Source organism: Poecilia reticulata, chromosome 1 (genome assembly GCF_904066995.2).
Source record: "Poecilia reticulata chromosome 1, P_reticulata-male-v2, whole genome shotgun sequence".
NCBI classification, from domain to species: Eukaryota; Metazoa; Chordata; class Actinopteri; order Cyprinodontiformes; family Poeciliidae; genus Poecilia; species Poecilia reticulata.
Genome location: NC_088830.1, coordinates 18901714 through 18926310, shown reverse-complemented (window position 1 = coordinate 18926310; position 24597 = coordinate 18901714). Strand labels below are relative to the sequence as shown.

General features: G+C 37.0%; 2 protein-coding genes across 4 annotated transcripts; both read right to left on the bottom strand.

Moving 5' to 3' along the window:
• Window positions 1-296: 296 nt before the first annotated feature.
• On the bottom strand, window positions 297-11848 carry smu1b (SMU1 DNA replication regulator and spliceosomal factor b). 2 transcript variants are annotated; one of them, XM_008411253.3, is made up of 12 exons: window positions 11624-11844; window positions 9710-9920; window positions 8670-8822; window positions 8458-8574; window positions 7001-7123; window positions 6453-6572; window positions 6077-6193; window positions 5814-5941; window positions 3895-4021; window positions 2680-2841; window positions 1110-1262; window positions 297-921 (listed from the first exon to the last, which is right to left on the bottom strand). In XM_008411253.3, the coding sequence occupies exons 1-12, from the start codon at window positions 11647-11649 to the stop codon at window positions 823-825; spliced, it is 1536 nt and encodes a 511-aa protein (XP_008409475.2). In that variant the 5' UTR covers window positions 11650-11844; the 3' UTR covers window positions 297-822. The 2 variants fall into 2 exon arrangements, with proteins under 2 accessions (XP_008409475.2, XP_081464317.1); XM_081608191.1 differs by lacking the exon at window positions 1110-1262 and having other exon boundaries at window positions 11624-11848.
• A 2967-nt stretch (window positions 11849-14815) lies between these two features.
• LOC108166158 (uncharacterized) lies at window positions 14816-22335 on the bottom strand. Of its 2 annotated transcripts, XM_081608173.1 has the most exons (3): window positions 22157-22335; window positions 21958-22087; window positions 14816-17340 (listed from the first exon to the last, which is right to left on the bottom strand). In XM_081608173.1, exons 2-3 carry the CDS (start codon window positions 22028-22030, stop codon window positions 15692-15694), a joined length of 1722 nt encoding a protein of 573 aa, XP_081464299.1. In that variant the 5' UTR covers window positions 22031-22087; window positions 22157-22335; the 3' UTR covers window positions 14816-15691. The 2 variants fall into 2 exon arrangements, with proteins under 2 accessions (XP_081464299.1, XP_017159324.2); XM_017303835.2 differs by having other exon boundaries at window positions 21958-22335.
• Between the last annotated feature and the right edge of the window lie 2262 nt (window positions 22336-24597).

Sequence of the window (24597 nt, the reverse complement as noted above, 5' to 3'; positions counted from 1 at the left end):
TTTTTTGAAATATTAATAACTAAAAACAGTTAAAGACCTGGCTTGACCTTAAATATTAAGGTAAATAAGAAATATATGGTTGATTCTTTAATACTGTATCCTGAATGTCTTGCTTTAAAAATGTAAAATTCATTTTAATAAGACTTGTATCAATATAAAAAAGTTTAAAACAAACACCATATTACTCTTACTAGGATGGTTCAGGATTTTTCAAGTGAGGCTTTCTTAAAAGCAGAGATGATAGTTGCTATAGTTACATCTACCCAGTTACAATTACTTGAGTAATTTTTTGGGGAATAATTTTACTACACTGTCCTTTTTACTTTTACTTGAGTAATATTATGAAGCATCGCTACACTTACTTGAGTAACATTTCTGGCTACACTACCCACTATGAGTAACTTCACTAAATGAAGAAAGTTTAACTAAATGTGCACCAGACACACCTGCAGTTCATGTTAAAGTGAGATCTTCTGTTTGTACTCAAGCGTTGCTTTTCCAATTCTATTTTCTATCTTCTGATTTTGAAGGTCAAGTGAGCATCCAGTAAACCCAATACATTGGGAAGAAGGACAGAGTCCACTTTGGTTTCACTCTTAATTACCGTTAGCTTCATCCTTTAGGATGAATCTAGACTTACAATAAATTATGCATACTGTATGAAGATGTTGAACTGCAGATGAGATATTGGTGTAGAATTTTTCAAGAAATTCACATAACATAAAAAAAAAAATTCTGAACTATCCCTTTGAGTTGATCTGAGTGCTTTTGAACTTCACAAACAACTGCCTAGCTCCTCCACAGCAGGATGCAGGTGACAGCTTAAGGTTTCCACAGCCTTAACAGGCCATCCTCGCTGTATGTGGCAATCAGGTTCTCATGTGGGTGGTGAGCGATGCCAATTACATCTTTGTGGTGAACCTGTGGGTGCAGAGGAATGCAGATCAATACACATTCTCATTCCCCCCCAACCTCCTACAGACATCCAGCTTTCCTAACTGCACTTGCTGAAAGATGCTAGCACGACAATGAGGCAGCAAAATAGGGAGTCGAGGCCCACTAATGGTTTTTCTCAAAGATAATAGTTGGGTATGAGCAGAGGGGCTTACAGTCAGCGTTTTCTCCAGCCTCCCTGTCGTGTAGTTAAAACAGTACAGCACGCTGTCCTCCCCCACACAGTAGATCCACTCCCCGTGGGGTGACACGGCGCAGCACACAAAGCCTGCTCTCTCTGGCTGCTCTGAACAGAAAGTCTTCACTGTCTGAGGAGGAAGAAGGAAGGAAATGAGCTTTTCCGTAGTAGCCACGCTGTAAATTGGTAGGACTAAATGAGTGAAATATTATAAACTGTTTTAAATGTTAACTCATCTGTCACATTAAGGGATAAACATAGAGTTACAGAATAGAATCATACTTTCCTGTTTAGAACAGGTTCACTAAAAAGTTTAAACTTTTTGAAGTTTGTTTGTTGTTCTGCTTTCCCAGTAGAAGTAATTAAAAACCTAAACATGTCAAAAGAAGATCCTGCAGACACCTGGGAGGTTGGACAAATGTAATAAATATCTTCAATAACTATTTTTATTATTTTTCCCGTTAAGTTTTTAGTAAACAACTTTGTTGAAAGCTTCAGTACTTTAATAGTCAAAAAAAAAAAAAAAAACTTTAGACAGTAATTAGATTTTAATTCACTTTTCAAACTTTTATTTTCTTTAATAGATCAGACAGAAGGGCTGTGATACACGTTACTGCTGTATTCCTAAAGACTGGCGGACTGTGGAAAAGTTTGAAAACTTCGAAAACTGATTTAACGTATGGAAAAAGAAACTTATTTTCAAGAATAGTTACATTTTTAGTTGCTTTTTCACTGTATAAATGTTGTATTTAGTTATCTCTGTCTCACCCGTGTTTGTACTGAGAACTCTTGGGAAAAGGTCTTGAACATTAAGTAATATCGATGCTGATATTATAAAGTATTTGCTGAAACCCAGAAAATATGAGATGCTGGAGCTCTACATTTGTCTACATATCTGTGTTCCTTGCATCGATTTTAAGCTGTAGTTTAGTTAATTAGGCACTTTCTGTCACAAGGACGGCATCATGACCAGATAACAATAATTAAACTCTCAAAATTCAATGCAGGCCAGCCATAATAAAACTGCCTCTACACGTCATATTGGCAACTTGTGTTTTAATCACCCCAGCAATTTAGCAGACACAGTTTCCTCTTTGAGCATAACTACCTGTGTTCATTCAGTAAGACATCTTGATGTCTTCCATATGGTTTAAATAGAAGGGAATGTTTTCTACATCTTTTGAGAAAAAACATTTGCTGGGAGTTGCCCTATTCAGCTTGATTTGCACGTTGAGACATGTTGCCATATAAATGATTATCACAAGTTTTTGTGTATTATGAGAATCATGTTTTGTCTAAACGTCGAAATACAGAATGCGAAAAATTATCTGCTGTATGTTCATTTATTTATGCTGACACTAGTATTAGAAACGATTAGCAGAATATGTCATTAGTCTTTGTAAAAAAAAAAAAGGCAAGATTTAATTATTGCTTTTAGAGCCATTTAGTTTTAAAAAAAAAAACTAGAAAAAAAAAAATCACTAATAATTTCCATGAAGAAGCGTAAAAATCAGACTGTTTCAAACCAAGTCAAACGATGCTCTCACCTGACCGTGCATGTTCATGATGACCACCATGCTGGAGTGGTTACACACCACAAACTCCTCAGGCTTTTGGGGAAGAGGAATCACATTGTTGACTGGGACTTCTGACGTCATTGACTGGGATTTGAACGTGTGAATGCATTCGCAGGATTTTGTGCTCCAAATCTGGGAAGAAATATTTTCCAGCTTAACAATTCTAGTCAGAAGTTTACAGGAACTCGTTTTTGGCATAAACACATTTGAACCAAACACACTTGAGTGAAATTTTTAAAACAAGAACTGTGTGAATTACTTGATGGTTTTCTCTAATCCAAACAGGGGTCATAATTGTGCATACAGGCTCAGATATATACACACACATAAAATGTCCCTTAGCAAGTTGCAGAGAAGCCACACACTTTCTGTACCCATCAACAAAGTTTGGTCATAATTCTGCCTGAATATTTAACCACTTTTCTTTTTAGGAAAGGTACATTTAAGTCAAGTTAATTGGTTTTCTTACAGCTATTCACTGAGGTTGAGCTTGGAGTCATTTCAACAGCTTAATTATCCAGCTTTACCCATTCCAGAACCATTTTATTCCAATCAAGTGTATGACATAGTTGCCCAGTTGGAACACAGAGTTAATTAAAATTTTCTACTTTTAATTTGATGGGAAGCTGAAGAATTTGGAAGAAGTTCTTAGTTACTTAATCACTGCAGGGCTGGCAGGAAAACAAACCCCATCACCTTCTAACAACTTCATGCTTCACGGTTGCATGGAGGTTTAAGTTTATTCTGCTTAAATTATTTATTGCTGTGGTTAAAATACATCCATGTTTACCTAATCTGTCCAGAAAACTTTTATTCAGAATGACCTGAGGAAATCTGTGGACTATCCCAACTCTGCCAAGCAGAATTTTACCAGGAATCTAAATAAGTGTGTGGACAATGTGCAAACAGTCCAGACCAAATATCAATTAGGTTGTATAAGTATATTTAAGGATGTATTCATAAATATCTACAATAAATTCAAATTTGTGCATCCAACTCTTGGGTTTAAAAAGTTCTGAAGTTGTGTGACGTACAATCATTCCTTTCTGTACCAAATCATCCTTAAAAGCTCCAAAAATATTAGATCTATGCCCCGGATGATTGTATAACTTTTGACAGGAGCCATAAATTACATCTAATATGGCACAACTGAGTGTGGACCCAGACTGTTTATGTAAATCATACCTTAACAGTGCCATCGGCTGAGGCGCTGATGATGTGAAAACCGTCCTGAGCGAAGCACGCGTCGTTTACAAACGATGAATGTCCTTTCAACTCCCTCAGCGTCTTGCCTGACCTCAGCTCATGGATTCTGAAAATGATGTCGAAAAGCGAATGACTGTTAAGCCTTTGTTTAACTGGAGGAGCGTATTATTCTTGAAAGCAGACAAAATGTGTAGCCACTGAGTTATTTTTGGCTCCTGCTGAGTGAATGGGTGCAGATGAGCTAAACCACGACAAAACACCTCACGCTTACTGATTCACTTTGTCTCCTGGAAAGGAAGACTCGCTCCTTGTGAGGAATTTTCTCGACTTGAGGATCCGTGAGGTGGAGAGACACGTTGCAGCTTTGTGCCTGAGCGCATGGTACCTCAGCTGCACCCACACAGCACATGTGCCTCCAACTCGAGGCTCAGCCCACACCCCCCTCCCAGGAGTCAGAAATAACATTCAACCCCTCAAAATGTTTGTGTGCAGAGGGGAAGTCTGGAGCAAGCAGAATACTTTGAAGGCACTGCAACTTTGCATATTTGCTTATGCAAGTGGATTAAAATAGGTGAATTACAGATGCTAATTCTGTACTTTGAAAGTTGTTTTCTGTGTAAAATGTATAGTTACTTTAGTTTGGATTCGTATTTGCAGAAGTTTGAAATGCAAGCATATGTATATTCATGTCATTAATATGCAACCAGCCTGTTACTTCAGAAAAGAGTCATACATTAAACCGCAGTACCACAACTGAAGATTACTAACATCTTGAATATTTTTCAGGCATTTTTTTTCCTAACTTGTTGCCCACCCACTCTTGTGTTTCTTATGAATTTACAGTGGGCTGTAAAAGTAAACACTGCGATAAAAAAATAGAAAAAGCACCCATCTTCCTGCCGTCCTTCATGAGCCGATGCCTGTATGTGCATCTTCCAAACCTTTATGAATCATCTTTCAGGTCAATAAGATCTCTCGCTTTCCTCCCACTGCAGACAAACCTGCTTCTGCACAAGACTCCAGAAACTGAACAAAGCTCCTACCTCGTGTTTGGTTACTTTAAGAAGTCAATTTCAGAATTAAGGCTGTTGTAATGATAATTTCAAGGAACAATGCTTATCTGCTCCATTTCAGTGTTATCTTTTTAAATACATCTACATTTACCATAATTTGTTTTCAAATTTAGACACATTTTTCTGCCATGAGATGTTATACTTCAAGTGTTATGTATATAACGCACAAGCCTGCAACATAAAAATTAATAAAATAACAACTGGAAAATATGTCTTAAACATCTCAAACTAAATGAAAATTTGAATGCAGTGGTAAAAAATAAATTTAAAAAATTTAATTCTCAATGTGCTACAACTATTCAGCAGGGAAATTATCCTGAAATAGTTTTTTAGAAAATTATTTGTCAAACAATTAGTGTCGCCCTTTCAGTTATTACTTGATAATACCTCTTTTTACCAATGTAGTAGCTCCTGTTCTTTTCTCAGCGTTGGAGTTTACTGGGAGAGATGGATCTTGATCATCTGACTAAATCATTCAGTCCTGATTTCTTCTTAATCCTCTTTTAAATTCACCAACTGGCAAGTGTTGTACAGGATGTAGGACAGAGATGACCATGACAGAAGATTAATTTTGGGGCCTTTATGTGATGATTTGGCTGTATGGTTTCCACCAGGTGTTTTCTTTTTGTATTTTAACAATTCCATGATGACATATACTCTAAAAATGTCCCCCACAGCAACATGGGTACTCCACCATACTTAGCAATGGCATGTAATGCTTTCCACATATTCATCCATAGATTTTAATTGAACTGTTTAACTCGTCAAGTCAATATAGATATGTGGTATGGCTTTGGGCTCACTGTGGATGCTGTGAAATCCCACCTTATGGTTTGGTCAAATGAGGCACTGAGGATGTGGTCGCTGTTCTTTGAAAAGCTCAGACAAGTCACGCCTTTGCTGTGAGCGTGTTCGAACCTTCGCACACACAGGCCACTCTGGATCTTCCACACCTTTCTCATCAATACACAATGACATATTTCAATGTTTTAGAAACATGCACATTTTCTATTCAAATAAACATACCAAAGCTGAGACTCAAACAAGAAGACATCAGTTGGATTCTTACACTGTTTGACCAAACTAACCTTAATTTTGCCATTCTGAGCTCCTGTGGCCAGTAGATCTACATCTTGACTGAAGCACATGCACAGCACAGCATCGTCCATCATCATGAAGCTTTCTTGGGCCTGATACTTGAGATCCTGCAGGACGCCATTTACACACAAATACACAGCACAGACAGACCCATAAATAACAAAGGAACATTAAAAACACAAACCCAAAGCATACTGCTAATCACAAGAATGGTTTTGAAATTATAATCTTGATTTTTTTTTTTTTTATTGTAAGAAGTTGGGTAATGCGTAAACATTATTTAAAGAAATGCAAAACAACTTTATTACTATTCATGTAACAAAATTAAAAGGGAATATGTCTAAAAGTGTGGAAAAAAACATTTACCTTACAAATTTTTCCACTGTTGAAGTTCCAGAACACAATAAACCCATCCACTGATCCGGTGATTAAATATTTCCCATTAGGTGAGAACCGGGCGCATTCCACGTGTGAACGTCGTCCAAACTGCATATTTAAATCACACATAAAAATTACATAAGATGCCTCTTCTACCACAACAGTTTGGAGCGTATATAAACACAGGACAAAAACAAAATTTAATATCAGTCATCCTCAGGGAGAAAAAAAAAAATCTCCAGTGCTCTGCAGCAGCGTGGGCTGACCATTCTTATCACTTTTGTCACTGGAAAGCAATAATGAGTGGTGCCTGCAGCTCTTAGGAGCTAGCACTGAGAACACAAAGCTGACTGGAAGAGTTGTCCTGAGGCAAAAAAGGCAATTAGTTTTGTGTCAGAACGTCCAGTGGATGAATTCACTTATAAAACAAGCTCACATTGACCACAAATTGACCAGAAAGCACAACTTCATACATTTATTGTCCGAGCGGTTTCCTATGGATCAATACAGAAATGTGGTGATTTTTGTTGATTTACCTTTATGTGTCGGTACAGCTGAGATGGAAAGCTTTTTTTCTCCGCTTGCTGCTCCTTGTTTGTCAATGTGTCGATTGTCATTTCAGGGGAAAGATAACCTGGATTTATCTGTCGCTTCATATACTGCAACAGGGAAAACAACACAAAACTTAAAGCTGTAATACCATATAGGGCACTGGAATCCCTCATGGCTGTGTGCTCAGTCCGTTGCAGTTCACACCACTACACATGAGAAAAAAATTATCATTCAATTTGATTTAGTAGGACACATTCATATGAATTATTGGCCAATGTTCAGGCCAATGTTATTCACATAATATAGTCTACTTCAGCTAAAGATGAAAAGAGACTGTTTGCATACTTTTGGATCCATTTAGATGCAATTAAAGTCGAGCATCTCCCAAAATTACTTTACATTCATGACCCAGTCCTTCAATTCAGTACCAAAAAGGTATTCTTGAAATTTTAATGTAGCATTCCGGGGCAAAAATCAATGAAAGCAAGTAATTTCCAGGGAAATTTGACATTTATAACCTTTTTTGATTTTCTCTTCAGGACAGACAGATTTCACATCTCCAATGCTACCAAAAAAAAAGAATACCATAGTTATTATTCAGAGCTAGACCTTGAGCTTCTCTTAAGTCTGCATAACAGATCTACTGTTATGTCTGTGATTTTTTTTCCTTTTAGCTGAGAAATTTAGACAGTTTAAATGAGCCACTACTACTTTGTAGCTCATATAATTTTGTTATATAAGGCACAATTCCTATCTCTTCCGTACAACTATTGTATTATATTTCCAGAATATTGATTAAATTACAGTAATTTTCATTTGTTAAGTATTTTAAAGTACTTTGAAGTAGACTTTGTGCATGAAAACATGTCCTTCCTTGGACAAGTTTAATTAAAAGTTTTGATCCAAAGACAAAGAACCCTTTTTTCACAAGGAAAAGTTCTGATCAGCTGTGCCAAGTGAAACTATTTGTACATCTTCTGTTTTGTTTTTGTGAACCTTAGCGGTTTGTCTACCTACAAAAATTCTTGAGACATTTTCTCTGCAAACATTTCCAAGAAGAGACATTTTCTCTGCAAACATTTCCAAGAAGAGACCTTTCCTGTGCGGCTTCCTAGAGACAGTGTTCCTTTATCATCCAATAGAAAACCCTCTTGTGGATAAACCCGGAGAGTAACCGCTTTCTATTATTTGTCCCTATGTAGCCCCAGCTGGAGTCCAAAAGTCATCTCTCTAAACATTCGAGCCTAGATGACATCCAAGGCAGAAGATGACAGAGGTCTTTAATAGCATGTGCAGAGGCGCACACAACAAGTCCTGTAATAGTAGGACAAAATAAAATAAAAAAAGGACAAAAGCGAGGGGAAGTGCACATCAATAATGCACATTCCCCTGGCATGTAATTAGAGTGAGTACTAAGAAGAATATTGATCTCTGAACTCACGCTGACTTGTTCCAGGAGTCCAATGAGGCGAGAAGGAGGCACCACACTGACCTCTCTCGCTAAAGCCTCAGCTATGGCTCTGCGCTGCTTCTCCTTACTGCTGCCCTTTGGGTACGCCTGCAGTGACAGAGAAAGGGGGTTTCAGCTTGGACGTCACACCCTCATGCAAATAGTTTTCGCTTGAAGGTAGAACACTTTATTTATTTTCTAACCTCTCGAGGGTCAAAGTAAGGACACGTCAGCAGTTTCTCCAGATGGGCGTACCTCTCTGGCTCGGTCTGATTCAGCAGGATCATTGGGTCAGTTTGTCTGAGGAGCGAACGGGCAGCACCCACCTCCCTCATTTCAATGAGCTCCATTACAACCTGTTGAGAAGGCCGCTGGTAATCGGAGACGCTTTTTACTGTGTCTTGAAAAAGAATTACTGCCCCATGAAGGTTTTCATGTCGTGTCACATTACAATCACAAAAATTTTTTTTTGTATTTTATGCTGTATACCAACACAAAGTAGTGCAAGAATGTAAGGTGGAATGAAAATTATTCATCATTTTTAATATTTTTTCACAGGTGAAGCTCTTAGTCGATGCTTTGTAGAACCACGTTCCAAAACAATTAAAGTGTTGAGTGTTTAGGGAAATGTCCTGACATGCTTTCCAAATGCAGAGACTGAATTTTTATGCTTTTCTTGCCTGGCTTTACAGTTTAGGTGGTCAGTCATGTTTTGTTTGGAGTCATGCCGTTTCATTCTATGGTGGAGTAAACATTTCTCTCTAGCATCTTCAAACTTTATAAGTTTATATATATATATATATATATAATATATATATATATATAACTTAACACTGTTCTGAAATTCCCCACAATTTCATTGAACACCTAGCCATGCTTACTATCAAAACCTCTGAGGTCAAATTTAACAGTTGCAACTATACATAGGGTAAATTACACACTGCAACTGGCTAGCTTGGGTTTTAATTATGAGTATCAAAATGAAGGGTAATGAAAACCAATTATTTGGCGTTCTTTTCACGTTTTTGTTTTGTGATAAATGTTTAAAGTCATGCATTTTTCCCCTTCTAATTCATAATTCTGCACTACTTAGTGTCGGTATGTCGCATGAAATCCAATTAGAGAATACATTGACGTTTGTGGCTAAAATGTGGCAAAGTGGGAAAATGTTCAAGACACATGAGTATTTTTCAAGGTATTGCAATACACTCACAGGTTATCTGATGAGCACACTACAACTCACCTGTTCATAGAGGTCAATCAGTGTGTTGTCAGGCAACTTGAGAGACTCAATGGCCAGCAGAACAGAGTCCCAGTGGCCCCTGTTTATATCCTCTATAAAGCTCTCGATGCTTTGCACGGTGTTGAGAGAAACCGTGGTTTCCTCCTGTAAGGTCATCAGCGTGCGGTAGAGGTTATTCTCCTTGAGGTACTGCATGATCAGACGGATCACACTGCAGACACGGAGAAAAGACGAATTTCTAAGCACTTTAAACACTTTGTTTTATTGATTTTTTTCACACAACACCACAGACTATAATCATATCTGAAATTCATTTGATACAAGTGACTCTTTTCCAAACATGTGGATTTTGTGTCCTATTTAACGCCATCTGCTGTTCAAGAATCTACTTCATCACTTTTGCCCAGAAACATGCACCTGCAGGCAGTAGAGCATAAGTATAAATACCTGTCTCACTTTTTTAGTATTTTCTTATATTACAATGCATATTTTTGGAGGTTTAGTGATAGGTAAACACAAAGAAGTACACAATAGTGAAGGAAATGGATATATTGTTTTCATGTCTTTTGTATGAACCAAAAAGTGTGGCGTGTGCTCCATGTCTACTCGGTTCATGCGAAACACAAATCTGGTCTGTATAATGAGCCATTCTTGAAATAAAGGTGTTTGCATGTTGTAATGAGCCATATAGAGGGCACAGAAAAGGTCAGAAGAGAGCAAAGCTGAAAGAGTGTGTGATAATAAAAAAAAATAATAATAATAACACTGCGCCAAAAATTCAACACACCAGCCCACAGTTAGTCATGATTGTGGCAGCATCATCTTGTGGGGATGTTTTTCTGCCATATGCTACAAACACTGGAAATTTCAGCAGGAAAACAACACTTGCATTCAACCAGCAATACAGGAAATAGTTTCGAGCAAAGCTTACTGAGATGTTAAAATGGCCCAGTCAAAGTCCAGACCTTATCCTAATTAATAATTTGTGGCAAGACTTGTATTTTAAAGTTTATGAATACTTTCTATCCAATCATATTGAGCTTAAGCTAGTCTACAAAGAATGAAAAAAGGTTTTAATCTCCATGCTCAAGCAAAGCTGGTACGACACACCCCAGAAAACTCAGCAAAAGTATTGCATAGATATATGCCAAACTTTTTATATTTCTTAAGAGTAAAAACATAAAAACTTAAACATAATGTATAATTGTCCTTCATCTTCACACTTATTTTCTACTTTGTGTTGGCCCATGGGCATAAAACCCAATAAAATGTACTGAAGTTTGTGCATATAATATGGGAAAATGTTCAAGGCATGTGAAGATTTTTATAGTGCAACATCAACTACTACACCTCTAAAACTTTTCGTGAGTACACATAATATACTGCTCAAAAAAATAAAGGGAACACTTCAGTGTTCACTTAAATGTTAAAGTGTTCCCTTTATTTTTTTTGAGCATTGTATATCATCTGTAAAAAATAAAATAAAAGCAATGCACAGTATTGCCATCATACATACAAATTAACAAGCGCAAATTACCTCCCTTGAAAGGGAGGGAAAATCTACATGGGGAGGAGCAATTATAAGATCAACAGGCACATGTGGTTCATGGATGCAGGCTGACAAAATAACCAATTCTCTCCCAATATCTGCGAGACTTAAAGATCTAATGACTTTGTGCAAACATGTGAGCAAAAACGTCCCAGTTCTTCAGCGTTGTTGTTCACACAAACAGAACTATGCAGTATGAAAAGAAAATATCAAGAGCTCGTTCGTTCGTTTTTTCTAACTGGCTTTAAATATTACTTCAAGTGAACACACGAAATACAAAAACGTATTATAACCTTTTCTGTGTATTCTCTCGTGATATTATTTGCTCTAATTGTTCATGCATTGAGAATCGGGCGTGCACTTACTCAGTGGGCTCCAGCTCCACAGCCATGTTTTGGGGATGTTGTCTCCTGCTGCTGCCGCAACGGACTGACGCTGTGGAGGCTTGGCTCGGAGCGCCTCTCGGCCAGAGCCACGTGAAGACGGCGGGTCGGAGACCACCCACCCCACGTGCCGTCTCTAGCTTTTCGTATATGCTCGTCGCGGGAGGGGAGCGGCGGCCCCCAAACGTGGGACTGCCCCCGGCACGCACACAGAGAGTGTCAGAGTTGCGCCTCCCTCACTGTGACGCAAAAGAGGTTTTCTACAGATGTTTCCGAGCACGTTGAGCGCGGGGAGAAGCGGGATGCGGCTGCTGCAGCAGCAGCAGCAGCACCTCAGACATGTCCTCGTGGCTTAAAGCGTGCGGCAGCAGGAACGTTATTTTTCCGGCTCTAATCGCTCTAATGGAAAACCCCCATCCCTGCCCTGTACGTCACCATGCAGAGCTGGATGCACCTGTCCTCAATGAAAGGGCATGCTCTCAGAGGGGTTACGTTTTTTTTGTTTGTTTGTTTTTTGTCTCATTACGCCGTGCGTTTTAAGTCTCAGTTAAGTGATTATTCATCATCCACCACTTCATCGAGAGTATTTATTCTAATGTTTGTTTTGCTCAGTTAATCGACAACCACTGAAAATCGTGATAATATCAGGAATTAGGAACAAGGAGTTAAGTTATTTGAAGCTGAATCTAATGGGGAAAGTTCCAACAAAGGTTCAAATCTTGTCCATTAGCTGTAATGTTATCCTTTAATCGTTTTCACGGTAAAACAACTCATATAATCATGTCAGGGTCGTAACTTTCAGTTTAGTCGGCTGCTAACGAAATTGTAAAATACATAAATAAACGAGGTCTTGTGTGGAGGTCTTCTTACACCGTTTTGTGTTGTTATTGTTCCTAGTTTTGTCACTAAAGCCTGACAAAAAAAACAAGTCACCAAACACAGTTTTCCAACACATTGTGTGTGTTTCTAATTTTTCATTGCTAATATAAGAGGAGGGAAACTGGCTGATAACAGGGAACGAAAATTAAACTTTCTGAAAAGATGAGACAGAATTACTGGAAAATCCCCTTCAAATGTAAAATACATGACAGATTACTGGATAAAAGACATGGCATGCCTAGTTAATTATTTTTTCACAAACTCTGCAACTGTGCTTATTCCTCTCATCATCAACAAAAATCCTGTAATTTTGGTAACATTTGCTCCTTATAAGCCAGTTATTAGGACGCAACCATATATTTTAGGTGCCTGAAATAATCTGTTCCCCCTCTATAATATGGGAACAAATTAACTTAGCAAGTCTTTAACTGTCAAAAGCAACAACAAATCATGTGATTTTGGTAACATTTGCTTCTTATTTGCCAAAGTTATGAGAGGGGAACAACATATTTTATCTATTTCAGTTGCTTGAAATAATCTGTTCCCCGTCCATTTCATTGGAACAAATTACCAGCAAGTCTTTAACTGTGTATGTTCCTCTCAAAAGCAACAACAAATCATGTGATTTTGGTAACATTTGCTTCTTATTAGCCAAAGTTATGAGAGGGGAACAACATATTTTATCTATTGCGGTTGCTTGAAATAATCTGTTCCCCCTCCATTTCATTGGAACAAATCACCAGCAAGTCTTTAACTGTGTTTATTCCTCTCTCCATCAACAACAAATCCTCTGCTAAGTTTGAAAACATTTGCTCTTTATTTGCCAAAGTTATGAGGGGGGAACCATTTAATTCAGTGCTAGATTTATGATTCAGGCTTCCTTAAAATATTAACCATACTTATTGAAATGCCTGTTCCCCTTTCCATTTCCTTTCAGTAAACAAATGTCTTCTTCTTGTAGTGATGAGTCTAGTTCGAACAGATGAGACAGAAAAAACACTGCACATGTCTTTTTGCTGTTCTTGTTGAAATTAATAAAGAGCTGTTTGAGTAAAAATCACTGGCCACTGCTTGGTAATTATAAGTGACAGTTCATTTCTTCATTTAAGTTGTTTGCATTTATTTCAGTCACTCAATATATAGAATAATTACACACAAACTGATGTTTTCAAGCTTTTTCTTTCAGTTAATTATGACGTTTTCCTGAATACAGTTAAACAGTAATGGTTAAAAAACATTTTATTTCAGAAATATGGGCTTATGGGGAAAAAAGGCTCAATACTTTATTAATGTTAGTTATCAAAATGTGCTTTTAAATTGACAAAAGAACATATATTCTAAGTTATTGAGTATAATTAGGCCTTTTTAGTTGGTACAGCAGCGCTCAAAGTTATTATATGGGCACATCAACTTGTATTTTTAGATTTGGGTTCAGTTTATAGTTAAACAGTAAAAGGTGTTGAGAGTCAGAAACAACCATCGCTTCAAAGACACGTTTCTCTACCCTACTTATATATTTCAGAGAAGACACAAAAATGAGCCACAAACCAGAATGTAAAATATTCACAAGACCTTTATTAAATTTGTAGAAAAACGGCCGAGTCACTGGTTTCTACGTCAGTTTTAGCTGAAACAATGTAGCTGTGGTGTCAGGTTCTTGTCAGCAAGTGGCAGCATGAAGCTGCTTCTCCGTCAGGCCTGCAGGTGGAGACCTGATGTGTGGTTGTTGCTGCTGGAGGTGAATCATTCAACAGAAACTCATCACTCAAAAACCGTTTGTAGGAAGAAATTCATTTATAAAGATTAAAAAGAAGACTCAGGAAACAGATAGCCGTATTAAGTAGGTCAAACTCTACGACTGAACTGAAAAAAGAAGAGCAACATTTTAGTAAACAATCTTTATTATCTAACAATAACTGTTATTGTCTTGTCACTTTTGAATTTGAAATTTAATCCATATCATAATTTGATTTTATAATATTAAAAATAAAATAGAAACCTTAAACAAAAGGTTCATTAAGATTTAGTGAACTTTATGTCTGTGCTGTTGCCATCAAGTAGTCAGCAATATTTTTCTGCTGAATCAAGAACTCTTGAAAGAAAATGAAAAAATTACATATTTTGAATCTATATTTGAATTTTAAAAAATATACTCAATCATTCACAACATACCAGTGTCTAAATTAACATCTAACATGGATCTGCTAAGCAAAACCATTGATCAAAGCAAAGCATAAGTAGAAAAAAAGGATATACACAGTTATAGACATTTTCATCTTCAAAAGAAAGACAAAATTGAAAGAGAATGCACATTTATTCAAAGAGTATAATTGAATTTTGAAGAACCTCAGAAATTGAGAGTGACACCAATAAGTACAAGCAAACTTTTTATACAATCTTCACCATGTGGACAGTTCCCGCAGTTCTGGCCTCCACCTACAGACAACCGGTTCGGACCAGATCCAACAACGACCAATACAAAAACATCTCAAGGCTGTTCCACATTATCTTTTCATAAAAAGAATTTAACATAGTTAAAAAAAAGGAACCTCTGAGTTCTTTTATTGTAAGTAAGTCAAAGCACAAAGTTTCACCCTTTAAAGTTTGAAATATTCCAACTACAACACAAAATGGCTCCAACAGCTCCACAAGTCTGAAAGCTGACAGCATTCAGCCAATTGGTCTGGTAAGAAATTCAATTAATATTTCACTACACTTGGAAAAGAAAGCAAGTTTTAAAAAAACACACATAATGTAAATATACACTGCTCAAAAAAATAAAGGGAACACTTAAACAACACAATATAACTCCAAGTAAATCAAACTTCTGTGAAATCAAACTGTCCACTTAGGAAGCAACACTGATTGACAACGGGGACCCTCGTCAGGTTCCCGTTGTCGCAACGGTTTGATTTACTTGGAGTTATATTGTGTTGTTTAAGTGTTCCCTTTATTTTTTTGAGCAGTATATTTTTAAAGGCACTCAGGTAGCTCACTTAAAAAAGTCCATGGAAAGACAACATTGTCACAAAAAGGTGATTTACCTCCCACCCCCTGCTATTTTAGCAAAACTTATTTGAAATGCTTTACTTCTCTGCTACATTTTAAAATGTGTAATTACTCCACTGCCAAACAGCAAGTTACTAAAAATTGTAGAACTAGAGGTTCAAATTATGCCGTCTCACCTGTGTGAGTTCTCCCGTGAACAGCTAAAAGGTATTTTCGAGAAAAACCTTTTCCACATGTCCCACATGAGAAGGGACTCTCACCTGTGTGAATTTTCATATGATCAGTTAAACTGATTTTCTGAACAAAACTTTTCCCACATGTGCCACATAAGAAAGGCCTCTCACCTGTGTGAATTTTCATATGAACAGTTAAACTGCTTTTATGAACAAAACGTTTCCCACATGTCCCACATGAGAAAGACTTCTCACCTGTGTGACTTTTCATATGAGCAGTTAAATGGCCTTGTAGGGTAAAACCTTTCCCACATGTCCCACACAAGAAAGACTTCTCACCTGAGTGAATTCTCATATGATCAGTTAAATGGCCTTTTTTTTTAAAACGTTTCCCACATGTCCCACATAAGAAAGGCCTCTCACCTGAGTGAATTCTCATATGATGAGTTAAATGGCCTTGTAGGGTAAAACCTTTCCCACATGAGAAAGACTTCTCACCTGTGTGACTTTTCATATGAGCAGTTAAATGGCCTTGTAGGGCAAAACCTTTCCCACATGTCCCACATAAGAAAGACTTCTCACCTGAGTGAATTCTCATATGATCAGTTAAATGGCATTTTAGGGTAAAACGTTTCCCACATGTCCCACATAAGAAAGGCCTCTCACCTGTGTGAATTTTCATATGAACAGTTAAACTGCTTTTATAAACAAAACTTTTTCCACATGTCCCACATGAGAAAGACTTCTCATCTGCATGTATTTTCATATGAACAGTTAAACCGCCTTTTTGGGTAAAACCTTTCCCACATGTCCCACATAAGAAAGGCCTCTCACCTGAATGAATTCTCATATGACTAGTTAAACTGCTTTTATGAAGAAAACTTTTTCCGCATGTCCCACATGAGAAATACTTCTCATCTCTGTGTATTTTCATATGAACGGTTAAATTGCCTTTTTGGGTAAAACTTTTCCCACATGTCCCACACGAGAAAGACTTCTCACCTGTGTGAATTCTCATATGAACGGTTAAATTGCTTTTTTGGGTAAAACTTTTCCCACATGTCCCACATAAGAAAGACTTCTCACCTGTGTGAATTCTGCTTAGGTGACTAAGTAACTGAGATTTAGACATGAAACCTTGTCCACTGGTAACACAGGAGGAAGGCTTCTTATTCGTGTGAATTTTCGTGTGACAAAGTAACTGAGATTTAGTCCCATAACTCTTTCCACTGGTTAAACATGTGAAAGCCATCTTGCCTGTGTGAATTTTCATGTGATTAGACACTGAATTGTTTTGAGAAAAGGCTTTACCACAAATTTTAGAATATAGTTTTTGTTCTGAGTGAGCTTTCTTGTGTGTCTTTTGTTTTGAACCGTCAGTTGCGTCTTTCTGCTGTTTGGTTTCATGACATCTTTCATTTTGTTTTTGTTCTTCATCTCTCTCTTTTCCTTGGTCTTCAGAATTGATGCAGAGTCGCTTCTCTTCCTCTTTGAACTGTTGATGTTCTGGCTCATGTTGCTCCAGTTTTATCTGGAGAAGTTCTGGTTCATCTTGATTTAAAGCAGAGTTCCCCTCCTCCCGCTTGCTGATCTTAGTGAGAGCCTCCTCCTCTTTAAACACACAGCGTTGTGGGAAATCTGGACAAAAACACAAAACAAAAACTTTTAAATACAAGTAGCTCACTTGTTAATTAAAATGAAATACAAGGCAGGACAATACCTGCCAATTCTATGTGAAACAGCTTGTTAGAGCTTCAAGAGAAAGCTTAAAGCTTGACTTATTAGTGCAAGATTTATTTGCAATGGTTGATGATAAGATTTATTAACCAATCTCCTTTTGATATTTTTCAGTTAAAAACGAATCAAGAGAATCAGAATGCATTCTGTCATTATCTTATACAAGGGTCAAAGAAAAACGACTCGGCTGATCCAAGAGTAAAGAAACAAATATACACGTCTCTTTTTATAATCCACCAGTTACGTAAGAGCAAGACTTTCCATCAGCTTCTTCCCTTGAGAGGTTTAGGACAAAGAAGACACAGTATTATCTCTGGCTTTTGTTACGAAAATAAATCTAAAAATGCTAGGTTTTTGAACTTAACCACATGTATAATATTATATAAAATTAACAGTGTTAAAATAAGAAAATGTGCTTCCAAAATGCCTCCAAAGTCCATTTGGCATTTCATTTGTAGGATATTTATATTAAATATAACCAGGGGTGAAAGTAAGGGGGTACGGTACTGCGTACCCCTAAAAGATTTAGCGGGGGTAAGCAGTACCTGCAAGAGAGGGGAGCGGCTGTCTGCTGTAAAACAATCAATAAACGGCAAACTTGGACTAATTACCTCATTCTTTGTGAGTATATGTCAATCACAACAAACATCAAACACGGTAAATATGTTTCATTAAGTATTAAACAAATGGCTTCTACCTTGTCTAATATGAAAAAAAATAGTTTGGTGCCGTCGGGCTCAGGGTCTGATAGGCTTTTCCTTTATCAAACAAATTTTCTTTTTTGCCTCTTATTTAGTGGAAATATTGATGTTGATGAGACTTTCTCCAAAATTATAACCTTTTTCAATCTTTATAGCTCCACTGTTGAAAATGAGGCTCTAACATTCACAAATGTCATTGAAATAAAATCCAGTCCAACATCTGGTTTGAGGTGATTCCTCTGGAACTTGTTGGAGGAAAAATGTCCCAACTTCAGAAGATGTGCTTTAACCTAACAGAGCTCTGTGGTTCCTCCCGTCAGTATGAGAGTCAGGATGAGGAGGCGCCATGTTAGGAAGAGAAGTGGAAGCTGCAGGATCTTCAGGACAAACAGGTCATGATCCTAGGCTACAGATTATCAATATGTCTGGACACAGGATCAATAGAACCAGTTTAAAAGCTAAAATTAATGGTTATATGCCAGACATGGAAAACTGGGATGCACTCCATGCCATGATGTTCAGAATTTAGGTATCATGGCATCTCAAGGTGTCAACATTGCAACCAGTGGGCTGAAGGAAATACAGCTTTATTTTGTAGCAATTCAAGAGCTTATATATATATAAAATCATTATTATATTTAGATTAATATTTTGTCATAGTACCCCCAAGAATTTAAAACTACTTTCACCCCTGAATATAACACAATAAGTTGAATTTAAAATAGTTTAGTTTTCTATCATTTAAAACACAGTTCTTAACCTCGTGGCTGTTTGAGTTTAACCTTTTGACCATATTTTAGTTTTATTATAATTAATTGCTAAAATGTTAAATGTGTAGATGTTTATTTACTCAATACTACTGTCTCCTTTTTAGTTTATACAGAATATAATGATTCATAATCCGTGAGTTATATTTAGTGCTTACCTAACAAAACTTTTTTAAAAAGAATACAAATGTTTATACTCTATCAGAAGGTATCACAAACTTTCAACCATTTTATTCTTCAATTTAAACTCGAGAGTTAAGCAACTGAATACTGATAAATTATCTGCAGTTTCTTAAGTCCTGTATTGTGATGTGGAATGGTGTCACTACCACTCCAATATAGTGTGTCTCTGGGTCCAATATAGCATGACTGTGGGTCTTTAAAGCAACCAGTGAACATTAACATTAGTTTGAATATTATTCACAAAAATACTTTATGTACAATGAACCACTCTGGAGCATGTTTTTTATTATTATTTTTGATTAACTTGTGCAATGATAAATCTTCAGATGGGAGGAATGTCAAAGTAAGATCCCGTTTAACAAAAGTCTATTGTATGTATTCATGCGTATTCTTCTTTTATATCATCAATTCAACCAAAACTACGTTTTTCAGTGCTTCCAACACACATGTAATATATTTTAATGGATAAGATAAATTATTGTTTTAATATTCTTTCTCCAAACATACTTCTTCATGGCATACTTCTATAACTGAGCAGAACAATACCTACAGACGTCTCAAAATGTGTTAAACTGTTTGGCCCATTGCACTGCAACACCAACATGTATTTACATCTCCATTTGAAGGAGTTGGAATACAGGCCAGTATTCCAGTATTTGTGATTAAATACTGAGAATGTTTAATCACAAAGTCTGGATTAGGAGACAATTTCAAAAGAGTCAACAACAACTTAGTATGCCATGGACATCTGCCTGTGATCCTATAATGACCAACATTTTACATGTGAAAATGATTGGAACTTTGTCATGATGACACAACTGATGCTTTATGTAAAGCTCAGTTTTTTCACGTTGGCAGAAACACTTCGGTCTGCATTCCACCACACAATCTTGGATGAGCTTGACAGACATGCAATGTTGACAATATATCATCAGATTTACCCCGAAAATTGTACTTTGATATGCAGACTTATGCAGATTACATCCCCAAGTTGAGCTAAGTGTGTTCAGTGCTGGATGGCGAATGTCACACTAAATTGTTTCCATTTGTGTGACTTTGCAACATTAGAACATTTTCAACATTAATGCCAGTTTTATACTTAAATCTCATCATTTCTCAATTGATAACACTGAGGGGTTTTGGCCAGGTCCTGGGTCTAGTAAACAGGTGAACAAAAGGTAAAATGGATTAGCTACAACAGGAATGGGAGTCAAAAGGCCAGTGCTCAACAGTTGATTTGCATTTGCATGGCTCCCAGCAACTTCATTTAAATATGAAAACCTCTGCTAGGCACAAGGGGAGGGGGGTGATAGGGGAACGCGGACACGGACACTTTTGACCTTTCTTGGCAGTGCCCTACAATTTTCCACTCTGACAAAAACCTCTTGCCGATAGCCCTCAATCTCCATGCGCACGGCAGAACTAGATGTCAATAGCTGTTGAAAATCCCACTTTTCATCCAGTGCATCTTGATAAGGTTTAAACAGCTGGTGTAAAACTGAATGCAACATAGAATATCTATAAAACACAATCTAGTTTGTAATCTCTCCTAGTTATCAACATGTCTCGATTGAAATAGCCTAAATATAGTTTTTGGACTAATCTTTATGTTACCTGAAGCAGATTGCCTGCTAAATCTTTTGATCTGCCCTTTGTCTGTGTGGGAAAGAATGAGGAGAAGTTCCAGTTTTCACACTGATCTGTGAAAAGCCATAAAACAGCAGGAATTTAGGCCAGTGGAGGAGGAGCTGTGCTTCCACTTTGTTTAGATAAAGAAGACAACTGGTGTTTGATCTCGAAAACAAATTGTAGGGAGTTCTAACTTTGCCCATTTCCCTCTCTCAGGTAAATTCATGTGTTGTTTGCGCTTTGAGTTTTGTGATGTGCTTTTGTGGTGATAGTATGCATCTGACTTGAATAAATGCTGATTATTGTGACGCTGATACCTCTGTGAGATCTCAGTACTTTGCGCGCAGCATTTTTTGAATCCGGGTATGTGAGAGGATATAGCGAGTAAAAGACAGGAAATGGTGTGAAATCCACCAGCGGCATTAACGCCCAAACGGACAAGGAATCTTTATAATTCATCTTCTCTTAACACTTTGCAGCTGTATGACCCTGAACAGGATGGTAGAGACAAACACAGCTTCTCAGAAAACTCCTGTTATCAATATCAGTTCAGTTCCTCCAGTAAATAAGCCAAAGTTGTTTTGTCTCAACACTGACAATATTGACATGGATTGAACAACATACTGAAATTGTCCAGTAAAATAAGGGATTTTAGTACTCCATCTCCTGAACTAAGACGCAAAATGAGTTCTTGTGAAGCTGTAACAAAACACATATGAAAAGACTAAGTGTATAACAGCAATCCAATAATTTTATGCATATTGAGAAATGTAGGGTCTACATCAGCCACAGTTTTCTAACGCTGTTTGCTTTTCAATAAAGCAACTAAAGACAAAGATCCCTCCCTCTCTATCTCTGTCTCTCGTTTATTGAACAATTCTCTATGCGTTAAATAATTTCCACCACAAGAGTTAGCTGCAATTGAAGCAGAATTCACGATTTTCCGAGAGGAAATCAAACAAAGGGGGTTAAGAAATAAGAAATTGAAGAGTAACGCAGAAGTATAAAAATATGAACTTAAAGGAAATGATGATAGCTTGTGTTACATTTATGATGTATTGAAGAGAAATAATATAGACAGTCAGCAAATGCAGCAGCAAGACTCAACTAGTTACTACTCAATTGTAAACTCCGCACCATGATGCCGAATTCAGCATCGACCCCCAAACAACATTTCTTAACCTGTCTCTAGCTCTCTTTAACCTGACTAATCAGTAAAAGGTGAAGGTTTTTCGTACCTATCCGGTGTAAGATGGTCTTCGGTATCCGGGTAAAATCCAGCAGTCTGCGCTGATCGTCCATCTCTTCCATCTCGATCTTGACGTTGATTTCTTTCAACTCTGTGAATGTTTCTTCACCAGGAAGTACCTGCTCGTTGATAAATTCTCTCTGAGGCTGAATTGAAGACATTTTCACTTAAAACACGCAAATATTTACCTAAGACACCAAACTCGTCGAGAAGGACCTCGCTGCAGCAAACAGAAAGGAGCGGGACCACGTGCTTGGCCGGCTGGACGCAGAGCCGGTGTTATGCCGGTGTTATGCCCACCGGCTATCTTTACCGCGGTGTGGGACGGACCACTGGCATTATGGAAGCCCATTTCTATGGAAGCCCATTTCCGCCATGAAAGAAAAAATAAAAGACCAACAGGAAGTCATAATCATGACTTTCAAATTAATAATTATGAGATACAACGTCTTAATTTCGACTTTCAAAGTCATAATCTCATAATTCCAGTATGTTTTAAATTACATCTCAGTGTATACTTTAGGTTAATAAAGTATGCGTTTTTAGGTGCCTTAGTAATCTTTTATTATTTTTGTTAAAATGGCAAAGAATAAAAAATAAAAATAAAAAATCCTAATAGTTAAACTTGTTTTAATGTTGTTTAACAAATAATATATTCATGCCTCAACATATCAAACATTGACAGTTTAGTGACATAGGTTCTACAACAAAAACAATATTTGTTAACATTAAATGTAGCAGGTATCTTCAGTTTTACATCTCTCCGAATATGATCTGTTGTTTTCAGTTTTTTAACTAAAACACGGAAGCTGTTTTTACCGAATCCATTTTCAGATAAGATGTAAGATCTGTTAGTGAGCGGCATTTGCTTCAGTTCACACTCCAGACCAGAAGGTGGCGTTATTGCACACTTTCAGTTTTTTTGAAAAGCGCCATAAAAAGAAAAGAAGAAACCATGAGCCAGAGAAGATAATAGACGCTGTTCAAATTCGCCATTTTTACTCACAGATCATTGCCTTAAAAATAGAGCCTTGATAATAGTGTTAAGAAAATACATTTAAATATGCTAGTTTTAAAACTTAACATGTCTTGATTGAAATAGCCTAATTATAGTTTTCAGATTAATAACTTATTCTGCCCTATTGACCTTTATTTTACCTGTAGTTGCAGCAGATTGTTTGCTAAGATCTTTTTGAACTACCCTTTGTCTGTGTGGGAAAACAATCAGGAGAAGTTCCAGTTTTCACACTGATCTGTGAAAAGCCGTAAAACAGCAGCAGTCCAGGCCAGTAGAGAAGCTTTGCTTCCACTTTATTTAGACAAAGGGGACAAATGGCTTTTGATCTTGGAAACAAATTGCAGGGAGTTTCTAACTTTAAAGAGGGTCAGAGACAGCTCCTGGTTGGATGAGCAAAGATACGCCTTATTTGAATAAATTAAAGACAAGAATACGCCTTTACTACAAAACTTTCTACACAGGAGTAACAAATTAGAATTGCTCTTGCAGTTCTCCAAAGACGTCTGCTTTTCTTTCTTTCTTTTCTTATTCTTTTCCATTTGTCTCAGGTAAATGAATGTATGTCTCTGTTGTTCTTCTGTTGTAATTTCATACGTTGTCTTCTATTGGATTAAACTCTGTAATTCTGTGACGTCAACACTCATTGTTGTTTTCTGTGTGGCTTCACTTCTCGCCGGGAGAACCTGGGATCTGTAAGAGGAAGATAGAGCCAGAAATTTCCCAAAAATATACTATAACTTAAAATCTTCTTCAATAATAGTTAGTAGTTTTAGTAAATTCAAGCTTGTGACGTCCTAGTCTGAGTTAGACGACAACACAACTGGACAAGAACCGGATGGAAATTAAATGTGGGTCACGAAAGGAACCGAAGGGACGAAGGCTGCTAACGTGTGGCTAGCTGGTGGAAAGTTTGCTTCAAAATGCTAATTATCTTCGTTTAATTATAGATGGTGCAGTAAAGATATAAACAAGCTTAAGTTGGTTTCAGAAATAATTATTTTATCAATTTTATTATGACTTTTATGATTATTACTATAACAATCATTCATGTTATAATTGCATGGAGACTCTGTTTGTTGCGACTTAATATACTTTTTTTTCATAAACTTAACCTGGTTTTAATTAAGCTCCGTATGACTTTGATATTATGAGGTTGTTGGTATAACTTGTTCATCAATATTTTTATCTTCAACATATTTTTGCAGTCTAAGCAAATGAAGATGAAAAATGAAGCCAGAGAGATCAGGTATTAGAAAACCTAAAGACTTTCCTGTCTCAGATGAAGCTGTGACTCCACCAGATCAACAACCACTTCTGAGTATGATCCGCCACTTTGTCTTCATGGTGTAAGTATTTATCTATTTATTTTTTGCTGACCAGCAAGCTACATTTTCAACAGCAAAGACTGGTGTGTTACCAACACTAAGTGCTTAACAAACATAATTTGATTTAAAAATAACTGGACAGAATTTTCCCCCTTGTTAATCTGCCATTTCTCTTTAATACATTTTATTCATTGTTAGCTTTCAGGGCCCTGTGATGGACTGGTGACCTGTCCAGGGTGAACCCTACCTCTCATCTGATGGCTTCTGAAAATGGGCACCACCAGCC